General features: G+C 46.6%; 1 protein-coding gene across 50 annotated transcripts in view; it reads right to left on the reverse strand.

Moving 5' to 3' along the window:
- The window catches only part of Svil (supervillin), a 193,896-nt gene that overhangs the window by 57,765 nt on the left and 109,212 nt on the right, over positions 1-26,919 (reverse strand). For 12 of the 50 annotated variants that reach the window (XM_087591133.1, XM_087591131.1, XM_087591127.1 and 9 more), the window contains 5 exons: positions 18,650-18,707; positions 16,217-16,308; positions 12,316-12,373; positions 12,050-12,201; positions 9,525-10,131 (listed from right to left, as the gene is read on the reverse strand). In XM_087591133.1, the coding sequence (XP_087447259.1) occupies positions 9,525-10,131; positions 12,050-12,201; positions 12,316-12,323 (767 nt within the window). In that variant the 5' untranslated portion in view covers positions 12,324-12,373; positions 16,217-16,308; positions 18,650-18,707. 50 annotated transcript variants of the gene reach the window in all.

Below are 26,919 nucleotides of genomic sequence, written 5' to 3' on the forward strand. Positions count from 1 at the left end.
GCATATGATGGTGTGATACAGAATGTAAATTTAAGAAGTAAGCTGTTTATGAGTCCCGAATTCCTTATGCTCAGTGGAGGATGCTTGATTCAGACACCAGTTTAATGGAAGCATAAAGGACTAAAAGTGCTGACTGAAAAAGCGTTTCTTCACATCTCATCTGTGAGCAATTGGAAACCACACAGAGATCCTTGATAGAAAAGCAACATTCTCTGGAAATACATTTCAGTAATAAAAGAAGTTATCCTCATAGCTGAGAAGGAATAATTCTGGAACCCTATGCAAATACCATCAGGCCCTCCAGGGTAATGAGCACTCTTGTGCTTGAACTGCTAAAAGTACACACACACGTGCCTACCTATCCGACTCCTTTCGTTCTGCTGAAGTTATAGGTTGAGTTCTAAATCGCTCAGAAGTTTTTCTACTTTCACCAGGAGAAAGATAGCGTCTTGGTTTCCGAGACCCTCTCTCCCGTTCCATGGGCAAGCCAATTCCTTCAGCTGACCTCTCAACCCGGGATTGGCTTTTAGGACCACAGGGCAGCAAGTGCAATATGGGGGGCGGAGGGAGAAGAAAGGGAGGAAGGGGAGAGAGAGAAGGGTTGTGGGAGGGGGAGTGAGGGGGAGAGAGAGAGAGAGAGAGGGAAAAGGTTTATGCATCTCAGTGAGTCAAGACAGAGTGCTAGGCTCTACATGCAGCCACCATGCACATCTGCATGTGGGACATTCTAGAGACCCACTCCTCCGGAGCCCCATTAGTAGGCAGAAGCAGAATGGTAGTGTGTGAGCCATTTCCTGTACACTCTGCCCTGCACACACTTGTGAGCTAAGCTTACAGGACACACCATAGGTGGAGAAGTGAATCGTCTGCAAGGACGTGCAAGTGACATATCAAAAGGATGTTGGGAACATCACCTACAGTTCGGGTTTCTTGCTGGCTCTGGTCGACTCCATAAATACATTCCGGAGCTGGGCAACAGAAACTCTGGTGTCCAGAATACTGGCTTCTGCACCAGGCCCTTCTACCCTGGGACTCTGCAGCTCCAGTGCCTGCTTTGGGGTTGCATCCTTGTGTCTGGGGGCCTGGAGCTGCGGGGGACCCGTGTAATCCGAGAGAGAACGGGCCACAACCTTGCGCTTCTTTGGTGATGCCTCCTTTGCGGGACTGGTCGATGTGGCATCTTGGGACACAGGAGCACTCTGAACATACAGAACCATCTCACTCCGGCCAGTTCTCTGAACTTGCTGCTCCCTCTCAGGTTCTACGTTGATGGAGCGAATGGTGGCCTTCTCTAAATCTTTATCATCAGAGGGGTCTTTGTGGCCTCTCACAAGCCCGTCATCTTCTGAGGTCAAAAGTGATTTGCGGTTCCTCTCCAGAGGTTCAGGGGAGAGCTCATCTTCTGCTTTTGACTCATGAATATGGAGTACTGGTGCGTCCCTTGACCCACCTTCTAGAATCTTCAGGGTGGTAGATTTTATAACTTTTGGGGTGGCTGACCCCACCCAGCTGCATTCAGATGAGCTTTCTGGGGTGTCCATGGTCACCACCTTGATGGCATGAACAGGGTCAGCTGGCAGGACACCGCTCCGGCTTGGCCGCAATGAGCTCACTGCTTTGCTGGTGACCCTATCAAAGGCGGAACTTTCTGACTGGATAGACAGGAAATGAGCTGGTGCTGGCTGCTGTCTCCTCTGAGTTAGGGACTCTGAGGTAAGTTCAGGGCTGCTTCGAGCACTCTCCTCTTTCACCAATTTTTCTCTAACTTTAACTCTTAGGAAAAAAATAGGATTTATGTTGCAAGGTATAGTAATCACCAGAGGAATGGAAGCATGCACAGACCGTGGACAGTAGTGGGACCAATTCAGAGAGCACGGGTGAAAGCACATTTGGGCACTGAACACAGACACTTAGGTAACTGGAGGGAAATCTCCACATTCGAATCCATATTCTAGCGTGGTCCAAAAGTTCCATCCCCTGGAAACCTGAGAGTCACATGCTGTCCTGAGCGAGAATGGGCTTATCCCAGGGAAACATCTAGCAGACCCAGGAAGCTTCCTTTATACCTACCACTGCAAGCACTTCGAGCACGGAGGTGGTGCACATGGAGTACGCCCAGGTGTGGGCTGTGGGGGTGGCTGGGCGCTCCAGAGAAACTTACACTCTCGGAGTAGATGCAGCCATGGCACTGACCACCAGATGTGTAGGCATTTGTGGTTATCTTATGCTTTCTCCTGAGCTAACATCACCTCTCATGAAGTGCTGAGCACGCGCAGGCTTTGGATGCTCAGCTGACTACGTCATCTGATCCCAAGACAGGACCACCATGGGAATGTTAGGCAGAAGTATTTGCTAAGAGAATCCTGAGCTCTCATCCTCCCCTTCCCCCGCCCTGTCGCTGCTATGCCCTAATTAAAAAGCAACCCAATTAAAAAGGGACCATCACTCCGAAAAAAAGAACCAAAAAAAAAAAAAAGGGACCATTAGTTGCTGTTTCTAATTTTTAAATATTTGAGATCAAAACTGTAAAAGACGTCAAAAGCTGCAGACCCTATCCATCTCCACAGAAGCCCAGAAACACTGCTGAGGGCCCTACCTGCCCTCCCAGCTCAGGGCTTCACCTTTAGAGGAAACAGTGGGCTGTGGGAGGTGGGGAGGGACGACTGTGCTGCCTGGTGTGCCTGGTGTGCATGAGGCCTTGTATTTAGTACCCATCACACAGAAAGGATCAGTACCACAGGCGTTTGCAGAGCATATGACTTCCTGCTTAGCAAAGAAGACACATTCAATTAGCACCTGTGAGTGATTTTTTGAAATGCCACACTGAAAGGGAAAACCATCTGACCTGAGGTGGTTGGTGACCAGGCACAACTTTCAAAAAGTACACAGAGCTCTTGGGATAGGACAAGAGAGTTCCCGGGAACATGTAAAACTTGCATTTCACTTAGTCGAGTGGGCAAAAGCGACTCTTTAGAACAAACACATTTTAGAATTGTCTTGGGTAGACCTCCTATGATCTATCAAGTTCATAAAACAAGCTCTGCTTTCAAATAGAGCAGTGTCAGTAGACTTCCTCGAGGAAACACCAAAGACACATATAAAGGTATGTATGAGTGTTTGGGAAAAAGCACCCTGGGCTGTAGTTTTCTGAGAACTAGGCAGTGCAGGAGGGCGCTGGTCAGAAGAGAGAGCTGCGGTTAACCCCCTCCCCCTTCCTCCTGAATCCCCCCCATGGATAAGGGGGATTCTTATCTGAGGCGATCTCAAGAGAACAAAGTCAGTGTCAGAAACTCAATGGGACCTTTGTCTGGCCAGTGACTTGTTCATTCTTAATTCTTCCGCCTTTCTCCATCATGAAACGATTGGGGTTTCTGTCTGCTCTTAGGCCATGTGCCCTAAATTTAACTACTGAGAATTAGCTACTGATTTAGAAACAAGAAAACTAAGGCTGGTGCAGAAAAGGGTTATGGGCACGGTAGGGTGTCTCCAGAGGAGAGGTTCATTACCGCCCCCTGTTGGCAGATCGGCAGAGTTGTGAGGAAGCGAGCAAGCAAGGAAGTGAGTTAAGTTAGAGACAAAGGAACCAGGAAGGAGAACATCAGCCAGGGAAAGGGCAATCCGGGAACACGATTAAGAAGCAGCTTACTCCCGAGCACACGGTTTTCAGAGGCGTTGCAAAGAGGAGCATGGCTATGAGTTAAGTGTGGTAGAGCAGGAGAAGCAATGGGAGGAGAGGAGCGTCCACTGTGCATCAGCCACACACGACCAACTTGGGATGTACCTGGAAGGCCAGTTGATAAGTGAGGGCGTGTCGCCTTCAGAGTCTCTCTGCAGAAACCACTCGTGTGTGGGCCTCCCTGTGCTACTGTGCACAAGAAACACGAGTTTAGCACATCGCTGTAAAAATGGTAATGCCCGTGTTCACATCTTTCTACCATAAGCAAACTCCAAAGTTTGCTTGAAGGAAAGAGATTCTCAGGCTGGCTTTTGGAAAGACATAAGTACTTGGTGCATTTAGAGTTTAAATTTACTTATTGGAAGGTTTTGGTCACTTGGCTCAGTACAGAAAACAAATAGTGAAAATAAATGAATCTAAAGCCACTAGAGAAAATGGGTTTTAGTCATGGAATTAAGAGTGTGTTGTAGTCACACTCTGTTGATCCTTACAGGAAGTTGGAATTAAAATAGAAGGAAACTTAACTTTCATGAGCTTCATTGAGACACATGGGTAAACAGACAAATGTAAAAGGTGACCATGAAAAAGGATACACACCAAAGGAAGGAAGTAAATAAAAAGAAACTTTGCCTGTTACACAGCTCCCTTTTATCTTTTTGTATCAGTTACAAATGTCAATTTGTAACCCAGGCCACCCAGATAAATGTCTGACTCCTATAAAGACTCTGAGAGGCAGCACAGGTAACAAGGAGAAAAGGTCTTTATCCTAATCAGGAACAAGCCTTGCATCCATGAAGACATCTGGATCTTAACTCAGTCAGACAAAGTGCGAAACTGATAGTCTCACAGTCATTAAGAACCAGGCTGAGATACTTTTCTGATAAAAATTACAGGCAAGAAAAACCTATATAGGTAAAGTAGCTACCATACATCATATGTTCTTATTAAGGACTTACAGAGAAAGCACGGAAAGCCTGCCCTGAATTCATGCAATAGCCGTGGGTAAACTGGAATGAATGGCTGTAACTCCTGCCTCAACCTCTCAAGTCCTAGGATTACAGGCACGAAGCATCGCTGTACAAACAGGGAGTGGCAGTGCACATTGTGCCCGGCTCGAATCTGGCCTTCATGCGCACCAGCTAAGCACTCTACCAACCGGGCAACAATCTCCAGACTTAGAATTCATTGAGGAGGTGTTGGGAGTGAGCCAAGACCCTGCTGTGCTGAGGGAACCTCCACTGGCAGAAGACTGCGGAGTCACTGGGGGAGAACAAGGAAGCAGAAACTCCAGGTGAATGGATTGGCTTTTGATGTGTGATTGGCCAGTGAGAGCTGGATTTCCATCTGTAGTTGGCCAGAGTCACCCAATGAGACCTCATCCCAAAAGTAAAAACAACAACAACAACAACAACAACAACAACAACAACAACAACATCAACAACAACACCACCCAAACAAAACCTCGTTACAGCAAAGTCTCATGCAGCTCTGATTACAGGAGGGTGGGATTCTCCCACCTCATTTAGTTTGGCTAACTGTTGGGAATCATCTGTGTGGAAGGCTGTTGTTGTACATACAAGTGTGGGTACAGCAATGGCCACACTACTAGACACAGTTTACAATGGAAATCTCTCCCACACACATCGGCTACTATACATTCTAGACTGGCATTTTAGCAAACATTCATATTGAAGTCAAAGGAACTACCACTCGCCAGGAAGGACAGAATTAGATGAAAAACAGAAAGAAAATGAGTTAACCACTTATTAGCAGCAGAACAGCCTAAGACTCCTCTTTGGAGAATGGATCTGAGACCTATTTCCCACACTCTGCCCTAGTGTCCACAGAACACGGTAGCTGCTGCCCAGAGCTAATGGGAGTCAAGGCAGGATGAACACCCAGGTACTACACTTTGCTGCAGACATCTCCACAGGTCATGGATAGATTCCATAGGTCATGGATAGATGGGCAGCAACCACAACCACGAGGACCTGAGGGTCTGGAGACTGTTTCAGGCCTTGAAGCTCTCACGAGGAGATGAGCAGACAGTGAAGGAGGAATGCCCATGGCAGTCTCTGCTCTGCCTTCCTAGATACATTGTATCCTGATACATTGTCCTTTCATCTCTGAATAAGGAAACTGACGGGCAGATACAAGCTCACACTCAGGCTGACGTGTGTGTGTGTGTGTGTGTGTGTGTGTGTGTGTGTGTGTGTGTATGTGTGTGTGTGTGTGTGTGTGTGCGCGTGTGCGCACGCCTGTGCATGTGTGACCTGATATATGTTTACTGAGCTCCTGGTATGGACAGAATACAAAGCTAGATTAGTTCTGAGGAGTAAAAAAGATCAGCTAGGCCACCAAACCCTTGCACCGAGGTAGGTAAGAGAGATACGGTCATAATCCCAGGACGGCAAAGGCAGAGAAAGTCAAATTTCTGCAAGTTCTGTAGGCCAGCCTGGTCTACACAGGGGGTTTCAGGCCAGTCAGGGCTACATGTGTTATTGTATCTCAGGGAAGGGAGTGTGATTTATCTGTGGGCAGGTGCTCGAGACGAGCACTGATTAGGCCCTAACCCACAGCTCTTCTAAGGTCAACTTTCAGCTCTGTTCTCCATGACTTCTCTGCTGTCTTGGAGAAGCGGAGCTGGAGAGGGGCTGGGGTATGGTGAGAAAGAGCTAACGAACACGGCTTTTCTAGAGCGAGTCTGCTCTCAGAATAGGGGTCGAGCTGAATTTCATTTTCCTCCTCTAAGTCACATGACACACAGAGAACGAACGGGGTGACAGGTGGTGCTCAGGCACACAGCAGCTGGGGACCCGAAGGAGAGAGCTTCTGCATTTCCACACAGAATAACATTATTCTCAATAAGAAAATAAAAATTGCATAAACGATTGAAGGAGAGTTTGGTGGGAGCAGGAGTTCATAGTTTTGAAAGGCTGACTAATCCTTAAGATCAGCCGACATGTTGATAATAATCCAGTGTTACTGGTTAACTCCTGCTTCCAGACTCACCCTTCCTGACTCACAAGCAACAATTAACCCCAGGAACGGCCTTCTTCAGAGGACGCAAAACTTGCGGTTCCAAGGGATAGCTGGGCCTGACCTACAGCCCCTACTTCCGTAGAATGTGTTCTCTTCACTTCTTCACGATAAAATGTGCCTTGATTCCCAGGCATGTGACAGGATGAGCTAAGCACCCATCCCTCTATCACTTACAGAGTTTCTCCATCACCTTATAGAATACTACATAATCCCTGAACAAATGCATCACCCGGGTAGACACTGCCCTAAAGCTGGTATTTCACTAGTAATTCAGGGCACTCCTGCACGAGGAAGTGATATCAAAGTTGTCCCATGAAAATCAGAGATTAGACCAGATTAGATTCCTCATTTTCTTAGACGGATGTACTTTTTCTAAGTAAGCATCTGTTGGGCTCTTTGCTCTCTATACGAAACATCTGGGGAGGGGCTAGCTGGTGAGTCTGCTCAACAGGTAAGGTGCTTTCCACCAAACTTGCTGACCTGAGTCTGATGACCAGGCCCCAGATAGTGGAAGGAGAGAATAGACTCCTGTAAATTGTCCTTTGACTGTCACAGGCACAACACAGGTCACACTGCAAACACACATGTCCCATATGTGCATATGCAAAATACGTAAATAAAATGTAGTAATAAAACCCAACTGAAGGTGTTTCAATCCCACTTGGATTCAATCCCAGTTGGGAGGGAGAAGAAAGCAATCATGGAGGGTGGAGGGAGGGAAGGACCTGGGTGAGAGAGGGGAGGGAGAAGAGAAAAGGGGAACAAGATCAGGTTTTGGGGTGGGGGATCAGGAGTGAAGCCAGCAGAATGAACAGAAACAGGCAACCTCAGGAGGCGGGAGGTGGGGATCTCAGCTAGAAGGTACCAGAAACTTAGGAGGTGAGAGAATCTCAGGACTCAAAGGGAGGGACCTTACATGAAATGCTCACAGTGGGGAGAGGGAACTTGTAGAGTTCATCTCCAGTAGAAAGACAGGGCATCAAGTAAGAGGATGGAGCTGCCATCCCACAGTCAAAAACTCCGACCCAGAATTGTTCCTGTCTAAAAGATTAGCAGGGAAAAAAATGAAGAGACTGAGGGAAAGGAGGTCCAGTGAGAGCCCAAATAGGGATCCAGCTCAAGCAGAGGCTCCAAGGCCTGACACTGTTACTGATGCTATGGTGTACTTACATGGCTGCCCTCTGAGAGGCCCAATAAGCAGCTCAAAGAGTCAGATGCAGATACTTACACCCGACCAACAGACAGAAGCCGGGGACCCCTGTGGCTGAATTAGGGAAATGCTGGAAGAAGCTGAGGCAATGCCACAGGAAGACCAGCTGTCTCGACTAACCTGGACCCCTGAGATCTCTCAGACATTGAGCCACCAATGGGCAGTATACACCATCGGATATGAGACCCCTGACACATATACAGCAGGGGACTGCCTGGTATGGCCTCAGTGAGAGAAGATGCACCTAAGGACCTAGAGACTTGAGTCCTCAGGGAATGGCAGGGTCGGGTGGGGACATCCTCTTGGAGACAGGGGAGGAGGCACTGGATGAGGAACTGTCGGAGGGCAGACCAGGGCAGACCGGGAGGGGATAACGACAGGACTTTTAAAAAAAGACTAAAGATAATTAAAAAAAATACGTACAGGATTTCCTTTTATAGAAATAGCTGAACTACATGATGCACTTTTTCTATGAAATGTGTGCTTCTAGGCAAGACACCACTCTACAAAATACCTGGGAATGGTTCTCTCCGTTTCTCAGTGTCAAGTACTTGAGTCCCAACACTGAACAACGGTCCTCAAAATACTTCCTTGGGACGTACAGAATCTAATTATTTCAGAGACTGGCATCTGAGCACCTGAGACTAGATGACTCAGTACATGGTGACAGACACCTGTGGGTCTTCTAAAACTTCAGCATCTGAAATGCTTGCTTGCCTCAGCTTCCTCACTGCCAGGTAAGGTGGAGTAGATGTTTACCAGGGAAACCAACGAAGAGATGCTCCCAACATGTACTTAAAATGAACACAATAAGGACATATTCACATACAGGAGTGTGTGTATACATATGTACATTTAGCTGTGTATCATATACAATCATTACCCCAGAATAAATTTGCTGGACTCTAGGGTTTCAGCCCTTCAGATGTCACCCATAAAACTGTTGCTTGTTTGAATTGAAAGGGTGTTTAGGAATCTACCCAGACATCCAACTGACCCTTTAAGCTAGGTATTTAAGTAAACCATGTTTTCACATGGACAGCAATTTTTTTTCAACTTAAATTTAGAAACAGTGCTTGCCTAACAAGCACAAGGCCCTGGGTTCGGTCCCCAGCTCCGACAAAAAAGAAAAAAAATTTTAGAAACAAACATGCACTGTCTTCTGTCATCTGACTTCTGGAATTTATATCTGCCCTTTTCCTTTTCCTACACAGAAGCTGCTCCTGTGTTTGACTGGCCCTTTTTTCCAGGGCTTTCTCTCAGTTGTGGCTCTCTTTACTCTAGACATATTTATGTAGCAATGCCTTAGAACATATATTTTTATCAGTTAGAATCTTCTCCATAAACAGAGACACTCCCCCACCCCCGTTTGTTCAGAAACACAGCAACAGTCCTGCATGAGGAGTTCTGTGTAAATTTCCCTATTTCCCTGCTTAATTGAAAAGAAGGCACTGACAGAGATGGGGAGGGCAGAGGAAGTAGGGACAGCTTCTAGCTCTTACAGGATCTGTCTGGACACTATAGAAACTACAACTGCAGTGAGGAGACCTTGGGACATCTGTGATCGACAAAGAGGAACAAATGTTCAATGCTTACCTGGCTCGCGCCTCTGTAGACAGTGGGGAGTCACCGGGGAGGCTCGGGGAGGCTGGCTGTTGCAGCGGTGAGCTGGGTATGTGCTTTGGAGACCTGGGCACTTCGGAAAAGGAGGTGCTGCGCTCAGAAAAGAAGGCAGAGGAACCATCTTCTCCTAGTGTGGGCTCTTGGACTCTTCGCTGGTTCTCCACATTGAGCAGCAGCTCCTGGTCAGACAAGTTGCTTCCTAGCGGGGCACCGTCCTGGGACACCACCAAGCTGGTCCTGGGCCCTGACTCCGTCCTGGAGTGCCGGGAACTGGCATCTTTGCTCTGTTCTTCTTGCTTGTCACTTTTCCCTCTTCTCTCAGCTACATCCGGGTCCTTCCGAGATTTGGCATATCGAGACAAGTATTCGGAGTCGGTTTCAGGGTCCAGGGTCAGCCCGTACTTCTCCGCCAGCTGCCGCCTTCTCTCTGCTTTGTATCTTGCGATCCTTTCCGCTTTGGACTCCAGACTGTGGGTGTCCATGGAGCCCGAACTAGGGATGCCCGAGGTTTCTGTGCCGTATTTAGGAGTTTGCTTTTCAAGGGAGGACCCAGGAGTGTCTTCCTCTTCATTGGATCGCCCTGCAAGAAGACCACAGGATGTAACATAAGAGGCCAAGCACAATCTTGTGTACCAACACAGAGTCCACCACACTGTCTGCCACTCACGGAGGGGCCAGCCTAAAGTCACCTCACTAGGCTGGTATCTGCCCCCCACACACTCCCACGGGCCTCTGCTCAGCATCCATTCCCCTTTATTTTTATGTTTTGTTTTTGAGTTTACTATTTCACACGAGGCCAAAGGGCAAGTTCAGATTCTTCTAGGAAAGATAGAAGACACCAGAACTTCTGTGATTTAAAGAGATGGATTGTGGTTTTCACAATGCTCAACAAGGTAATTGCTCTTACAGATGTGGCTTTGCCCAGTTTCACACACACACGCGCGCGCGCGCGCGCGCACACACACACACACACACACACACACACACATCAAAACTGTTTAATTATTTGAGAGCATTTGAGACCCTTAAGTCGCTTGCTAGGCTGTGAAATCAATTACTACCCTGCTCTGAGAAATACTGACTTGTTCTTCATTTGGAATATTTCTTCAGCTGTGTCTTTTAAGTCCACGTGAATGAAATATACGCCCATGTTTACAAGTTCCCAACAACTTCTTTTGGATTATAACAAGATTAACCAGAATTTACTTTTGAGGTTGGAATGAAATGGGAAGAGGAATCCGTCCTTTCCTCGTCTCTAGAGTAGCTCAGTTCCTACTGTAAATAATTCTTTCTTGGTTGTGCATGCCTATAGCACCAGCATGTGGCCGAAGCTAGAAGCCAGTGAGTTCAAGCCAGCTTGGGCTACATAACTTACGTCTAAAAATCAAGACCTAATTTGCTCACTATATCTGATGGTTAGGTTATATGTTATATGGATGAAGACATTATGAACACAGGGGTTTGTTTCTGGTAGTTTTATCTATTCTTGGCTCTCCCATGGTTCTTTATCAAAAGTCATGAATGGCAGCAAATTTAGCATGGAACCATGAGATCATGAGCGCTTTCTGAAGAGGAACCTGGTCAACAATGGCTAAAAGAAGCACCTCAGAGTCTGAGCCTGGGACAGAACCGGGAAGCTCAGCCATGAGCGAATATACTGTTGCCTCCAAGGTCAGGTCGGGTAACCAATGTTCATGACCAGGCATGCCCAAGGAAAAGTCAAGTCAGACACAGCATGTTGAAAGTTAATATGCAATACATTTACACACATGAAAATAGAAGGCTTCTGTTGCATGAATCCTGAAAGTAGTGACCGAAATCACGCATGGCCAGCCTTGCTTTTAACTTCTGCTTGGAGAAGCCATCCCTTTGCTGGGCATCTGGACACCTAGTATAACCGAGGGACACAGCAGGATACTTCCTTTACAGATAGACATTTACCAACAGTCTTTGACGCAGATCCTGTGGTGAGGAATGAGAGTGTGGGGAGATGGACACTATGCCTGCCCCTGGTGAGCCTCTGTCTAGAGGGGTCTCATGGCCAGAATACTTAAGCACCGTATATATGCACAAGTGCGTTGTTGGATAGGGTGGTTAATATTACTCTAAGTGGACTCAGAGTCATTTCCAGAGAGGACTAACTGAGAAGGAACATCTACCCTGGTGTAAGTGGTACCACCCAAGGGGCTGGGATCCCAGACTGAACAAAAGAGTGGAAAGGAAGAAAGCCAAGGGAACGGCAACAGCTTCAGTCCTGATTCCTGACCATGTGTGTATGTGACCAGCTTCCTCTCCCTCCTCACCACAACGCCATGCCTTCGGTGCCATGAGGGACTGTACTCCCCAGACTGTGAGCCAGTATCGGCTTTTCCTTCCATTAGCTGTGTTGGTTGGTATTTTAAACTGGGTATCAGGCGTCTCATTCTCCAGCACTGCAGGATCATGAAGGTAATGTTCTGGCATGACAAGGGCCCTGCCTAGCACTGTCAGGTTCTCACCAGTATGAGGGCTTGCAGGATCTGTGGCGCGCATGTATCTGGGCGTGTCCTCTTCCAGCAGCCGGTGAGTCACTAGCCCTGTGCAGCTCTGCAGCAGGATAGGCTGGGGGTCATTTTCTATTCCTTCTAAGCGCCTAGCAATTCTTTCTTTTCTGCACAGTAGAGCAAAGAAAAGCACAGTGAGGGTGGACTGAGGCCAAGGACAGACTCCACCATGCCGTGATAAACGTCTCTGACCACCAGTGGCACAGCACAACATAGTTTACCTTTTCATTTCTAAAAAGTCTTTTCTCTTTGGTTCGAAGATTTTTCTTAATTCTGCAACTGCAACAGAGCAGAAAAGAATTAAAAAACAGTGCGGTGTTTAGTGGCTAGGTGTGAGTATCATTTACTCCTGCAATGTACCTTCCTACCAGACAGGACTCAAATGCTGGTTCTCAGACCCCTTGTTTATTTTCAAGTAGGAAGGGAGACACTAAACACATAGTATGTACACGCAGCACCCACCTCCTAACTAACTAACCAACTAACTTACCAACCAACTAACTAACTAACAGGTAAACTCAGATGGGCTAAAACAGTAAGGCTTATTTTTATTTGTAAGCCCTCATTAGTAAACTGGTTTTTATGCTTGTTTGTTTTTCTTGCAAGAAATCCCAGTATCTACCTATTTTAAATTTTTGTTATGTTTACTGATGTATAGAAGCTTTTAGCTTGTAAAGCATTTGCACAGTCTATGCTTTGAACTCCCTGGGGCCATCTGTAAGTTCCTGGCTTGCACACACAGCCACTCCTCTGTCAGCCTGTCATTTAGTCTGTAAGCATTGGCCAGTACATAACTGTCTTCCTTTAACTGTAGTTGAGAGCAAGTCCTGAGCCTCAGCAAAGGCTTCACTGGAAGGAAGTGGTAACATCTGCTTCTACACTATAATCTAGGAGATGATGTCATTCTTCTAGAATCACTAAGAACCAAGGAAAGTGCTTTGTGTGATTGAGGGTTTTAGCAGGGCACTGACTACAGGACAGACCAAGATGACAAGAAATTGCTTCTTTGCAGAGATGGCCAAAGTTGGCAGAGAATGGCTTTTAGCCCGTCCCTGTCTTTACTACATCAATTTTCAAAAGCACCCGAAGGCCAGGAGTTAGCAGAAAAAGAAGGTCACAAAGCAGAGCCATCAGGCTAGGGGAGGAGCCATCAGGCCAGGGGAGGAGCCATCAGGCTAGGGGAGGAGCCATCAGGCCAGGGGAGGAGCCATCAGGCCAGGGGAGGAGCCATCAGGCCAGGGGAGGAGCTAACTGGATGGGGAAAGGCTTGCAGGTAAGGAGAGAGGCTGATAGTTTAGGGTTAACATTTTGATAGGTCGACTCATAGGAGGAACACAATAAAGGGGCAATTAAGACATGGCATTTAATTAATTAGTAACTGCTGTTGCTCTGCTAGGGACTGAAACCATAGCCTCCTGCATGCTAGTCAAATTCTCTGTCGCTGTCAATTTCTGTTGTTGCTTTTAAAGTGGCCATTTTAACAAGTCAGAACTACATATAGATAAATGTAATTTTCATAATGGCCTTTATGCTGGGAGACTAAAGCCTGCCTGGTGTTTATTTTTAAGTGGCATTTGCCTTAAAACATTTGCTGATGAGGATAGAGACACAGCTCGGCAGTGACAGCACTGGTGCTCTGGTAGAGGGCTCAGGCTCTATTCCCAGCACCCATGTGGAAGCTGGGGGTGTGGTGGGAGGGATGGCCTTGCCAATATAGAACTGTGCCAGACAGTTCTTATCATCTACAATGGAACCAAATTGTTCCCTTTCACACTTACGTTTTGGTCACAATCCTAGAGGTTAAACACAGCTTTGTCTTGGATGCAGCTGGGTGTCTGCATCCTCTACAATAACTCCTAACAGCTTGGTGGAGCTTGTCATCCCATGCCTAACAACACAGACATCTGCGTGCAAATCTACTAGAGCACAGTCCTGCCCCACTGCACAACACAGCTTAGCCATCTCCCTTCCTGAACACTCAAGGCGAGCAGCCCATTTCCTCCCCTGACAGACAGCCTGCTTTCTACAGTGTCTGTCTCTGAGCTCAGCTGTGTTCTCAAAGCAGCAGCCCAATTGGGCTCCGTATCACATAGCTCTCAGTGTGTAGCATGTTGAGCATCCCTTGTGCCTAGCCTATAAATTAAATTTGATCATACACACACACACACACACACACACACACACACAGAGGAAAGAAAGTGGTACAGTGTCAGCACTGTCCCAGTTTCAGACCCCCTGGAAACATGGGGCACGTTTCCTCCATATTGGGAAGTGCTATAACTCTGGTCTTCCGTCCTATGATATCTGACGTATGGCCTTTAACTCTGCACGCCATCCCTCTGGCGCAGCATGTGAGGCAACACAAATTTCACCTGACAGCTGTCTAAGCACAGAACCCCTGAAGCAGGCCCTGGTTTAGGTTTGCCTCACAGTCCAATCCCTGGAGCCCTTTCAAGGGCCCCTCCTCAGGAGAGTGGGCAGATCATCCGCTTAGTCTCTTGGGAGACATTCCAGGTTGTCTGTGCGTGCCTTTGAAACTGGATTTGGTTTCTATTAAAAGAAAATGTCTTCTGATCTAATTTCTTCTAAAAATTTCCCCATCCTTGAGCAGAAACAAAACAAACAACCCTGTCCTTTCCCACATCTGCTTTTTCTAAAGGAAGAACTCCATTGCTCTGTTGGGATACAGACATTTTGGATCCAAGCGATCATTCCTCATGCTACTGTTAATGTTGGGGAAATAATGACCAGGCAAAGTTTATATCCTGTTGGAGGCAGAAGCAAAGGGAGCCAGTTCTGACTGCATGCAGGTAGCCTGCGTCGGGTGCACCTGTTGCCAGTGGACCGAGCATCTCAGAAAAGATGACTGTTGAGGCCGCTCAGACGGCTTAGTGGGTGAGAGCTCAATCCCCAGGACCCACATGGTGAAAGGAAAGAATTAATTCACATACACAGAGTTGTCTCTGGAATGTGCACACCAATAAACGTATATACAAACAAATAATAATAGTTTTTAAATTCAAAAGACGACTGTGATATTGTATCCACCAGCTCTGTGTTGCCTACGAGAAAGCCAGACCTGTGATGTGTTCAGTCACAGTACTCGGGAGGCAAAGGCAGGTGGATCTTTGTGAGTTCAAGGGCAGCCAGGGCTAAATAGTGAAAGAGAGAGAGAGAGAGAGAGAGAGAGAGAGAGAGAGAGAGGAGGAGGAGGGGAAGGGGGAAGGGGAGGAGGAAGAAGAGGAGGAGGAAGGGAGACCGAGGGGAGAGAGAGAAGCTCTCGAGCATGAAGCCTCTATTTTGGGGGAAGCAGCCCTGGGTTGGTGAGGGGCAGAGGGAGAAGAATGGGAGTTTAGGAGAGCAGCTACCTTCAGGGAAAGGTAACTTGAATTTTTCTTAAAAATATTTTTAATTTTATTTCATATTTTTCATATAATACAATTTGACCATGGTTTTCCCTCCTTCAGCCCTCCCCAGATCCACCCCCCCCCATACCCATCCAACTTTATGTCCTTTCTCCTCCCTTTTTAAACATATGAATGGTTTGCCTGTATGTATGTGTGTGCACTACGTTGATGCTTAGTCGCACAGAGGTCAGAAGAGGGCGCTAGATCCCAGGAATGGAGTTGCAGATGGTTGTGAGCCACCATGGGAGTCTGAGAGCCAATCCCAGGCCCTCTGCCAGAGCAACTGCCCTCAACCACTGCCAAGCCATTGAGTCATCTCTCTAGATTCCTAGGTAATTTTATTTCTTGAGGCAGAGTTTTGTTTCCCCTCCTGGTCCACCTCACAAACCCTGGAATTTGAGGCTTGGACCACCCAGCCTCGTTCCTGTGATGTTAGGTGTCCTGCATACCAGGCAAGCACTCTACCAACTGGGCTACATCCCCAGGCCCCTTAGAACAGTTAAAGACAAAAGAGAGACTATGGACTGTGCTCTCTTCAGCCTCCAGCCACAGCCGGGGGGAAGAATCATAGACAGAGGGGGTGCAAAATTCAGGAAAGGCCCCTAAACTGATCTAGTGCTTGGGAGAGGGAAGGAAGGGACATGGAGGAGACCAGACAAAAGCGTCAGGGAGGAGTGTGCTCAGACCTTGCAGAGCCATGGAGAGAAGCCCTTACCTTTAGGGAGTGCAGCTAAGCACTTGGCATCAAGGCCTCTCCGGTGGTTGGCAGGTTCTTCTTTATCATCCAAGGAAAACTCTTTCTGAAAGCTAAAAGTCATCCCATTAACGTTGTATTAAATTAAGACCAAGGTTGAATACCGAGCAAAAGAAAACGCTAAGCAGTAAAACCAGGTTTCCGTCCTGCATAAGTGTGTGTTTTATACTGGTGACATTTTTCATTTATTCGCGTTCCTCTTAATAGGATAATCTGTGATGTGTGTTCGACTGTGCAATTACACTGGCACAAGCAGCAGCTTGGTGTGTGGTGGGGAAGACCCCATTGAACCTGTGAATTGTCTTCCTTTATTCAGACGGGCAACACCCTCTTGATCCCGGAACAGATGAGTATGTTAGGTTAAACCACCCAAGCCTCAGTCTGTTCCTCAGAAGGCCAGCAGCTTGTTGAAGCAGTCCTGATGCCTTTTCCAGGGTTAAATTATATTGGTATTACGTGTGCCTTCAGGCCACCAAACAGAGGCACAGGCAAAGGGGAGGAAATACCCAGGAAGCCTTGTTATGAACACAAGAAAGGAAAAGAGAGACTGATAGAGGAAAGGGGGCATGTCCTGTCACATGTACGGACCCTAACCCCAGCTACGAACCCTGCTGTCTCCTCAGGACTCCATGGACACACAATCTGGAGGGATCTAAATGCATGGTGACTGGCCTGCCTGCTTTGTGTTTGTTGCTGTGTTTTTAATATTTCCGCCAGGGCTGGCTTCTTGCTAATCGCCCATAGGTAAATTAGAAGCCAGGGAAGGTAAAACGCCTCTGCTGCTGCTCATCTTGTGTGTACACAGACCCTATGCTAACAATACCTTTTACACTTGGTGCCCTGCCAGGTAGGCCACTATGGTCAGGTCACACAAAATAATAGTCCAGGCTTCTGAAGTCTGGTGTCCCATTCAGCCAAGGTCACTAATCCAATTTACACTCTTCTTATCCTTGAAAATAATACCTACCTCTCTCCTCGTCCTTATCTTTTTTCCCTCATTTATCAGCTTCATTGCAGTTAAGATAATCTGCTAGGAAAAGGTTAGGGAACGAGCCCAACGTACCATTAATGACAGGCCTAGACATGGCCCATGGGGGAGCCAAATACTAGGTTTGTACTTTTGTTAACTGCCATCTAATTCACTTTATCTTTAGATGTGCATGGAATATACCAGAGACTTTCATGTAAGGTATGTTTATAAGATCCACTCTCCAATTTCAAATGCAGAGTCGGATAACTCGCTACTACAATGTGAAGGAACAAAATCGTTTGTAGTAAAAGTGCCAGCGTCACAATACATTAGGGACAAGAGCATCTGAGGGGAAGGGAGGCTGGCCTAGGGGTCAGCTCCTCCTAGCACAGTGCAGTACAGGTTGAGCCCCACCCCAAGCGCATCTGGGATGACTGCACGTGCATCTAGGATTGTCTGACTGTGGCCTGCGGCAGAGGGCCCCGTGCAGCTGCCTGCTGTGCTACATTCTTTCCCTTTTGCATTGTTTTATCTCAGCAATGAGCAACAGGGTCTGACAGAAGGTAAATTAGATCAGTATCCACAATGCCCTGAGGGGAAGAAAACTGCAGGTGCAGTTGAAAGAGAGGTGGTTAGACTAGAGGAGAACTCACAAGGATGGGCGGGCGAGTGATGCAGACAGGCAGGGGAAGAAAGGAAGATGGGTGTGGGGGAAAAATGACCGAAAGGGCAAGAATAAGCTTTTTCCTCATAAAAAAAAAAAGTAAAAAACTCCCTAAGGGCAGATTCAAAAGACAGAGGAAGATGAGAGAGAGAAACAGAGCAGTGGCACCTGCTAAGATGGCAATCAGTTACAAATGTCACAAGCACATGGTTCTATTTCTCAACGGGTTCCCAGAAAGTGTGGAGTACAGAAGAATTGATATTGCCTGGGAACACTGCTAAGACATGCGCGCGCGCGCGCGCGCGCGCGCGCGCACACACACACACACACACACACACACACACACACACACACACACACACACAGGAACTGAACCTGGTATTTTGACAGGCTATATAGGAACTGTACCATTGAGTCACACCACCAGCTTATACCCGTGCGTGTGTGTGTGTGTGTGTGTGTGTGTGTGTGTACGCATATATGCATGCATGCATGTATATGTATATATGTATGGATTATATATAACTAAATAATACCTTGAGGAAAAACATACTGCCAAACAAACTCAATGGGCTAGAATCTAAGAGCTTGAGAGGTTGTGCACACAGACAGTTCACTGGGAAGCATTTGCCTAGCATGTGTGTGAGGCCCTAAGTCCCACTCCCAGTCTGTAGAAGGAAAAGGGGGATTTAAGGGATCATCTTAAAAGCCACCACACATCTCCAAAAACGTATGAGCCCTCAAACACAGGCCACGTTACCTTGCAGCTTTTCTTTGATGTGGGAATCCCAGGAATCCTAAGTTCTTTTTGTTGAAATCTAAGGGGAAAGAAATGGCATGGTGTTAAAACAGTTACACAGTGGCTTAAGACATTTCAATGGGAAAAGGACATTATCAACCAAATAACAAAACGGACAACGTCTGGGAAACTCCTTGCAGAAATCTTGCATACCAAGCTCTGGTTTGCTTTCCTCTCTTCTGAAGAAGCCTGGACGCAGCTCATGGGTTAAACGAATATCCGACATCCTTCAGGGCCATTTCAATTGTTATGGCAAAAAGAATAACTTGAAACAATCAAACACTAAGTAACAGCTACATGGGGGTGGGGTATAATTCAGCAGGTTGGGTCAAGATAGTCAGAAATGGTGATGTAGTTTGCCTGGGAGAGTTGAGGTTCCTGTAGAGAGGGTGGGAAGGTAGGAGGGAAGAGCAAGGGCTACCTCGCTACGTCTCTTCTGTTTTCTTAAAATCTAGATAACAGCACATGTGCATGGTGCGTGGGTAAGCCTGTGCCAGGGCACTGGTGTGGAGGTTGGAGGGCAGTCCGAGGGAGTCAGTTCCCTCATTCTACCATGTGTGTCCTTGGAATTGAACTCGAGTCATTGAACTTGGCAGCAAATGGTGCCCGCTGAGCCACACCGGCGGGCAGACTCATTTATTTCGAAGACAGGATATATGAAGCAAAGGCAGCTGGTAACAATTCCATACAGGAAAGTCACACATCCAGGGTGAACGTGTTAATGAAAACCAGGCAGAGACAGGATTTATAACAGTTCTCACAGCCAGCATCCGCTCTGCAGTTATAGGCAGTGACCAAACACAAGCAGACTCGGGACAGAAACTCCTTCCCCCAAGGAAGTGCCTTTATGGTTTACTAGTTGGGATCAGAGCCCAAGGGGGGAAACGTACAGGCTACAGCAGATGCCAACATTTCTTTATCCATCAAAACACATATCAAGTCCTAAAAACTCGAAATTACGGCCAATATGGAGGCACTGGAAAGGACGTGTATAAGTCAATTAGACATCCAGGCTTTTGTTCCAAGTATACAAGCATCTCGTCAGAACAATCTGAAGAAAGACAATTATGACCAAAGGGTGATTGAATGTTACGAAAGGAAGTACCTGAACTGTTGTAGCCTAGTCCCAATAGAGTACTTGTGCTGCGAAATATCCTGGCACCTCACTTTTGTTCCGACACCGTACTAACTATGTAAAAGCACTCAGTCCACAGATGGGAAATGCTTGTCTTTCTCCGGACTGGAAAGGAAGCCCAGGAAGAGACAGTGTCCTCTCCAAACTGTCCCACATGAAGACTTAAGGAAAAGAAGCTCACCCACCACTGTCTGCTGGAAATAAGTTCACACGAAAGACATGCAGTTTCAGAAAATATTTTAGGTACAACTTGGCATATTCGCAATCTGATCCAAAGTTTGGAATCTAAATTAGTAACGTTTGCTGTATAAAAGCGTTTGTGGCTTTGCAATAGAAAGATAAAAAGACGTTTTCCAGCAATTGCATGCTGTAGTTAGGAACTTCGATAGTTAAAGCATCGTTTCAGACAGTTGCAGGACTAGGCGGATGCTGGAGGATACTGGGTTCCGCAGCATATTAGGAAATGGATACAGAAATGAAATGCATGTTCCATATCCTCCCATCTTACCTTGTTTCTCAGAAAATCTGAAGGCTCCCAGGCAGCTAGAAAGCCCTGGGCTTCTGATCATGGCTGTACACAGAAGGCTGGGCACTATCAGCCTGATTTGACAGTTAATTCCCAACCAGCAATGGCCTTGAGGCCGTCTAAGCAAAACTGGGTTGCAAATTTCCAGAGTGCGGGGCTAGTGCGAGCAACCAGGCATGCGTGGCTTTGAGCTCACAGTGAACACAAAGCAAAAGGCTGAAGCAAATCAAACCCCTTCATCAGATTACAAGCAGAAATTAGAACTAGAGATGCTGCTGTCCACAGAGCTCCAGCAAGGGGCATTTCGGATTATGCTACAGCCAGGCAGGCCACAGGGTATCAGAGAGTGCTTTGCCCAGTAAGACAAGGCTGAGACCTAAGTATCAAGTCAGTGTCGAGAAGAACTCTCCCACTTTTCCTAAAAACAAATAGCCCCAAGTAAGCAAACTCCACAGATGTGTTGGGGTGCGGTGAGGTGCCTAAGTGTTCCCAGGCTGCCCCATGCTTGGCTTTGGCTGAGCTAAATAAAATATTTCGCTTAACCAGGAGCCAAACATTCATACTTAATAAGATTTATAAGCAACATATGAGCAAAACCGTGGAAAAGAAAAGGCAGATAGTACCAGGAGAGTCAAACATTTTAATTTGAGGCAGAAGCCATTCGGCTTTAGCAATAAGGGGGCTGCCTGCCCTGTTCTAAATGCAGCTTGCATCATGCAGACTCAGATCTGTATGATGAATTTGGGAGAACAATGGAGAGTAATTAGAAGTGGGTTGTTTCCTCCCTACAAATGGACATTAAAGAAACTCACAGGAAACAGGCTCCATCAGAAGGTAAGGAAACGAGGCTGAAGAGATAATCTGCTTACAGAAGACAGCTTGGCCAGATGGAGCCATGGCACCAATCGGGAGTTGGCTGAGGTCATTGTTGCCCCAACCCTATGCATAGGCAGGGACCTTGAGTTTGTCTGCCTTTGAATCTTTGGTCCTGAACATTTACTTGTATCTAAGTGGCACCCAGTAGGTTGGCAGTAAATATTTGCAGAGTGACCATATAAAATAATGGGATAGTGATTTCTGAAAGTTAAAAAGAGCCTACCATCAAACCAGATCAGCTTAAATACCAATACACTCCTGCTGAAAATGGAGAACCAGTGGATGGACGAATGGATGGAAGGATGGACAGATGAGTGTGCTACTCTTTGAAATTAAAATGTTCCTCTACATTATCATGTAAAGGAACACTTGGTTGCTAATCAGTGGCACTGTTTGGGGAGGTTATAGAATGCTTAAGGAAGGAGGTGTGGCCGGCAGAGTCCACTGAGACATGAGGAGGCTCAGATATACAACCCACATCAATGGATCCCATTGTGCTTTCCTGCCAAGATGAACTGTGTGCTCAGGAGCTGTGATCCAATATAAATCCCTTCTCCTTTAAGTTGCTTCTGTCAGGTATGTTACCACAGCAACAAGAGAAACTAAGACAGTGTATACTACTACAGAACACCAGTGGTCAGGGGCCTTGTGACGTTTTCTCTACATGCCCAATTATCTCTTGTAAGCCTAAGAAGAAATGTGGTAGATAAGGTTTGTTAAAAATAAAAGTTTGGAGGATAAAGCCCATGGGGGAACTGTGTAAGTGCTGTGGATGCAACCAACTGTTGGGGAAATTGATGTCACATGAACTCTGCAGAGTGGAGGAAAGGATGCCTGGGGGCCAGAATTGTTGGCTTCACCTATTAGTCCCAACACAAAGCAGATTGATTCATGGAAGGAAGGAAGGGAGGAAGGAAGGAAGGAAGGAAGGAAGGAAGGAAGGAAGGGAGGAAACGAATGAATGAACGAACTTCATCTCTTTAATAAAACAATGGGTATAAAATTTTATCTACTACTAGTATTCCACTTGTAGGAAACCAATTGAGATCAAAGAAACTTACATTTCCTGTCAATAGAAACATCCACAAGTGACGGGGAGGTGGGAGACAGGGGATACTTGCATGGGGAGATAGGAGGAATGCTTGCTGTGGTATGACAAAGGGCAGCTCAGCGCACTACTGTGCTCCAACTATGGAGGCTCTTGTAATTCAAGAAACAGCTGTCCTTGTAGAGGTCTCTCCCATGGAGGAGAAATGGAAACAATCCCAATCAGAAGGAGAGTAGCAAGTATCAACTGGTAGGTGGCGGCTCTACTTGTGATGAGGTGAAGACCTGCACCTGTTATATCTTCACTTCATGCTTGGTGCTTGCCTCCTGGACCCACTGTGTCCCCCTAAAGCCTTCCAGGGAGGGCCTATGGTAAGACATGTACAGACATGCCTATGACCCCATCTGCAGACAAGAAAGCTGTGATGGACGATGTGGAGACATTTCCTGGGAAGTCTATTCACCACAGCAAGTGAGGGCATGGGCAGACCAAAGAGAACACTTCCTCCATGTTCATCTTGCTGTGGCAGTAGGTTGACAGACCTCCTGTACAGGGAGCATGAGTGAGGTGCTATCCACAGATCATGGTGCAACATAGGTGGTTTCATTACCTGGAAGTTCCCTGACAACTCATGGGATGTTATCTACCGAAGAATCCCCCAATCAACTGTTCCTTTATAATATAACCCAGAAAGGGACCTTGTGAGGGTCCTCATAAGAGAGTGCTAACAGGCATGGTCCTCCAACAGTCTCCTGTGTGGGGGGGTCACAGATGCTTTGATTCAAAATGGCAGTGGTTTTGTCTAATGCAGAGGACTATGAATCTATGGGGAGATGGGTAAGGATACTTGCTGTGATATATAACAGATATAATATATAAATACCTATGAATGGATTATGTTAAAAATGTTCTTCCTTCACTTTCACCTTTTTCCCTCCCTCTGTTCGTTCCTCCCTCCCTCCCTCCCTCCCTCCCTCCTTCCCTCCCTCCCTTCCTGCCTTCCTTCCTTCCTCCCCTCCAAAACAGGGTGTCTAGAATCTCCGGCCAGCCTCAGACTCACTCTGTAACCTAAGGTTGAAACTGAACTCCTAAACCTTCCTTCTCCACCTGTGGAATGCTGAGATTACGGGCAAGTATGACTTGTCTAGTTTATGCACTGCTTGGGGTTGAAACTAGGACTTCATGTATGCTACGAAAACATACTAGCCCTGAAAATGTATTTCTAAAAGCCAAATTTTCTGGAGAGTGGAAACAACAGAGGGACCGGCAGTGAGGTCAGATTTGGGTGAGAATGCTTGTGGCTTCTCTCTCCGTTGCACAAACAAATGGTGGTGACTGTACATTAATCGTGTAGGTCTGGTACTCCTGTGACAGCCTTGTGATGCCACCTTGCTCCTCTCCATGAAGACAAAAGCTCGTTCAGCTTTCTGGAAAACTGAAGTGACTGGAAATGGACACCACAGAATGGTGTGGAGCAGCTGTCCAGATACACACCACCCTGAGCTAGCAACAATGTTGAAAATAAAGATGTGACACAGTAATGATTTTACCACAAGCAAACACAGGCTTGTAGAAATGATGGCTGGCTTGAAATTCCAAGTCTGAAGACAGAGCTTTATTGCCTCACAAAGGAGTATGTTGTATGCCAGAGCAACAGTAAATGCTGTTCCCCTGTTCTTTGGTGGATTTTATTTATGTGCTTAATCTGAGGTAGAAAGGCCTAACTTGAGGGAGTCCCACCAGTGGGAGCCCATTTAGGCTCCCTCATTTCCCTGCTATCACATTAGAGTTCTTCATGCATTCCAAATTCTAGTCCAATTTCCCCACTGTGGGCTTCCTGAAGTGCTCAGCAGATTCTGTCCCATAGTAATATTTCGTACAAGCTGCAAATAAAATTTTACCTTCCATCATGCCGTAGGGTAATTTGAAACAGGCTATGTGTGCAGGGATGAAAGGGCGGAAATATTTTCAACAATAAGATATATTACAACTCATAGCTACCTCCTTTATCAGATGTGTTGAAAGAAAACCATGCCAAACTTCTTATATAGCAAGATACCTTCTTTGAGGTAAAGGCTTACACTGAAATCTTCTTAAAGATTAGTGTCTTTAAAATAAAACTTCAAAGGAAAAGTGTCAGCAATTGTCATGAAAATCAAGTTTATAGATTTCAAGTTGAATTAGGGTCTCTTACTACTGATTGGTGGGAAGAAAGGTTCGGGCCCCTCAGCAAATAGACAAGGGATTCCCAGAGTAAGAGCAGAGGAGCAATGGGAAGTTCATGCTTAAAAAGCACCCTGGGGATAAGGGTGCAGCTCACCAAGTCACGTACCTGCCCAGAATGTACAAGGCTCTAGGAGGCATGACTGCCAGGATCACAGCATGAACAGAGGAGTAAAAGACATTAAATGAATACTGAAACACGCATACAAAGCAACATTATCTAGCCTTCAAACAGAATGGTGTTCTGACACAGGCTACATGGGTGAACCCCAGCTCCATTTATTGCACGGCTCCATTTATTGTTAAGTTCCTACAAGAGTCAAATGCAGAGTCAGGGAGGAAAGAGGTCCAGGAAGAGGAGGTGATCTCTCAGGTGTGTCCAGAGGGTCCAGGGAGCACTAAGAACACATGTAACCGTGTGAAGCATGAACACATAGTGGTTCTGCAACAGGACTTGGCCAATAAAGTCCTAGCAATTACTGGGCGGAATATAAAATACTATGACACATGCAGCAGCTTCACTGAGGAAGGGCTCTCACGCAGCAGGAGTGCGGACACCATCTCGGTTACCAAGAGAGGTGGAAAAGGTTTCACTGCACCCCACACCATACTCACTACTTCATGGTTTTTATATGGCCAGATGCAAGGAAACTCCAAACTATCAGGAGGGCTTTTATGAGTCTGAGTCAGATGGTGAACATACGTGATGGATCACAGATGTCCTGGAGCGATAGGAGAGCGAGTGGAAGGAGCTTTGACTATAACTGGGACCCTTGAAGGGCACCTCACAACACTGGCCTAAGATTAGATTATACAGAAAAATGTCCTTGTTGGGTTGAAATGGTTAGATGTGTCTATACAAACAAGAATGTTAAGTGGCTCTCCAAATCACATGCTTGTTAAACGTGAAAGCCTTCTCAGCCCAGCGGGATTCCAGTAAAGTCCAAAGTTGCAACATCAGTATAAAAGCAGTGTGATGCCCAAACTCAGAGGACAAGGGATTAGAATTGTGACGCTTCTGGGAGAAAGTTCTGGTGAGCACACTTATCTACGAGGGAGCCCGAGAGCAGGAGCTGGGTGTGCAGGGCACGCCAGTTGGAAGCACAGCTTGGAGCAAAGAGGTAAATGGATCCTGTCAGACCACCACGAGGAAGCAGGGAGGCTCTGGGCAGTCTCTGAAAACACCAGAGTCAGCTCTCAAGTTCAGGAGAAGAAAGAAAACAACTGAAGTCTAGACTCCCATCATCTGTTGACACAGAGCTAAAATAGATCCTGTCAGGTTTTCCGACAGGGGAAAAACACCTAGGCATGGAGACCTGATAACCCAGCATTTCTTCCTATGTGCCTATGTGGCTCTGGGCCTACAGACAGTGAGATGGAAAGACAAGTAAAATCAATCTCTCTCTCTCTCTCTCTCTCTCTCTCTCTCTCTCTCTCTCTCTCTCTCTCTCTCTCTCTTACCTGTCTGTCTGCCTGCCTATCTGTCTGTCAGTCTGGCTGTCCACCCACTTAACCCTCCATCATCTATACTCCCTCTCTCCCTACTTACCTTTCTTTCTCTCTCTCTCTTTCTTTCTCTTCCTTCCTTTCTTCCTTTCTCCCCCCATCAATCATATATTCTCCTCCATAGGTATTTGTGACCCCGTGGTCTTGGTTGCCATCACATCACTGGCCATCTGAGGCTGATGCAGCAAAGCGTTGCCCAGAATGTACGGAGGATTTGGCGTTGTGAGACTGAGGTGTGAACTGGCAGCTGGTGTCCCATTATGGGCAGAGCTTTTCTAGTTCACTCAGCATCCCAGCCCAGTTGATACAGCTCAGTGGAAAAGCGCTTGCTTGTCATGTGTGAACTCTGGTTTCCATCCCCAGAGTTGCTTCATTCTTACATCCATGGACCTTTCCTGACTTCAGCAGTGTACACAGTCAGTTCTCCGTACTCCCAGACCAAAAGTGTAGTCACGCCTGTGATGACCTCTGTGCTGAACCCCCACAGACTCTTGTTATTACTTCCTGTGCTGGTTCGTCTTATGTCAACTTGACACAAATTAGAGCTATCTGAGATGACGGAACTTCAAATGAGAAAATGCTTCCATTTTCTTATTTTGTGATTAATGTGAGGAGGTCCTAGCCTATTGTGGGCAGTGCCATCTCTGGGCTGTTGGTCCTGGGTTCTATAAGAGAGCAGGCTGAGCAAGCCACGAGGAACAAGCCAATCAGCAGCACTCCTTGTGCCTCCAGGTTCCTGCCCTGTTCGAGTTCCTATCCTGACTTCCTTCAATGATGAATAGTGCTGTGTTAGTATAAGCCAAATAAACCTCCCCCCACTCGATTTCTGGTCATGATGTTTCGTCACAGTAGTAGAAATCCTAAGACACTACCTAAACAATACAGTGTAACAGTTGGTTACATCTAGAGATGATTTA

The sequence above is a fragment of the Rattus norvegicus genome, chromosome 17, assembly GCF_021556685.1.
Source record: "Rattus norvegicus strain SHRSP/BbbUtx chromosome 17, alternate assembly SHRSP_T2T, whole genome shotgun sequence".
NCBI classification, from domain to species: domain Eukaryota; kingdom Metazoa; phylum Chordata; class Mammalia; order Rodentia; family Muridae; genus Rattus; species Rattus norvegicus.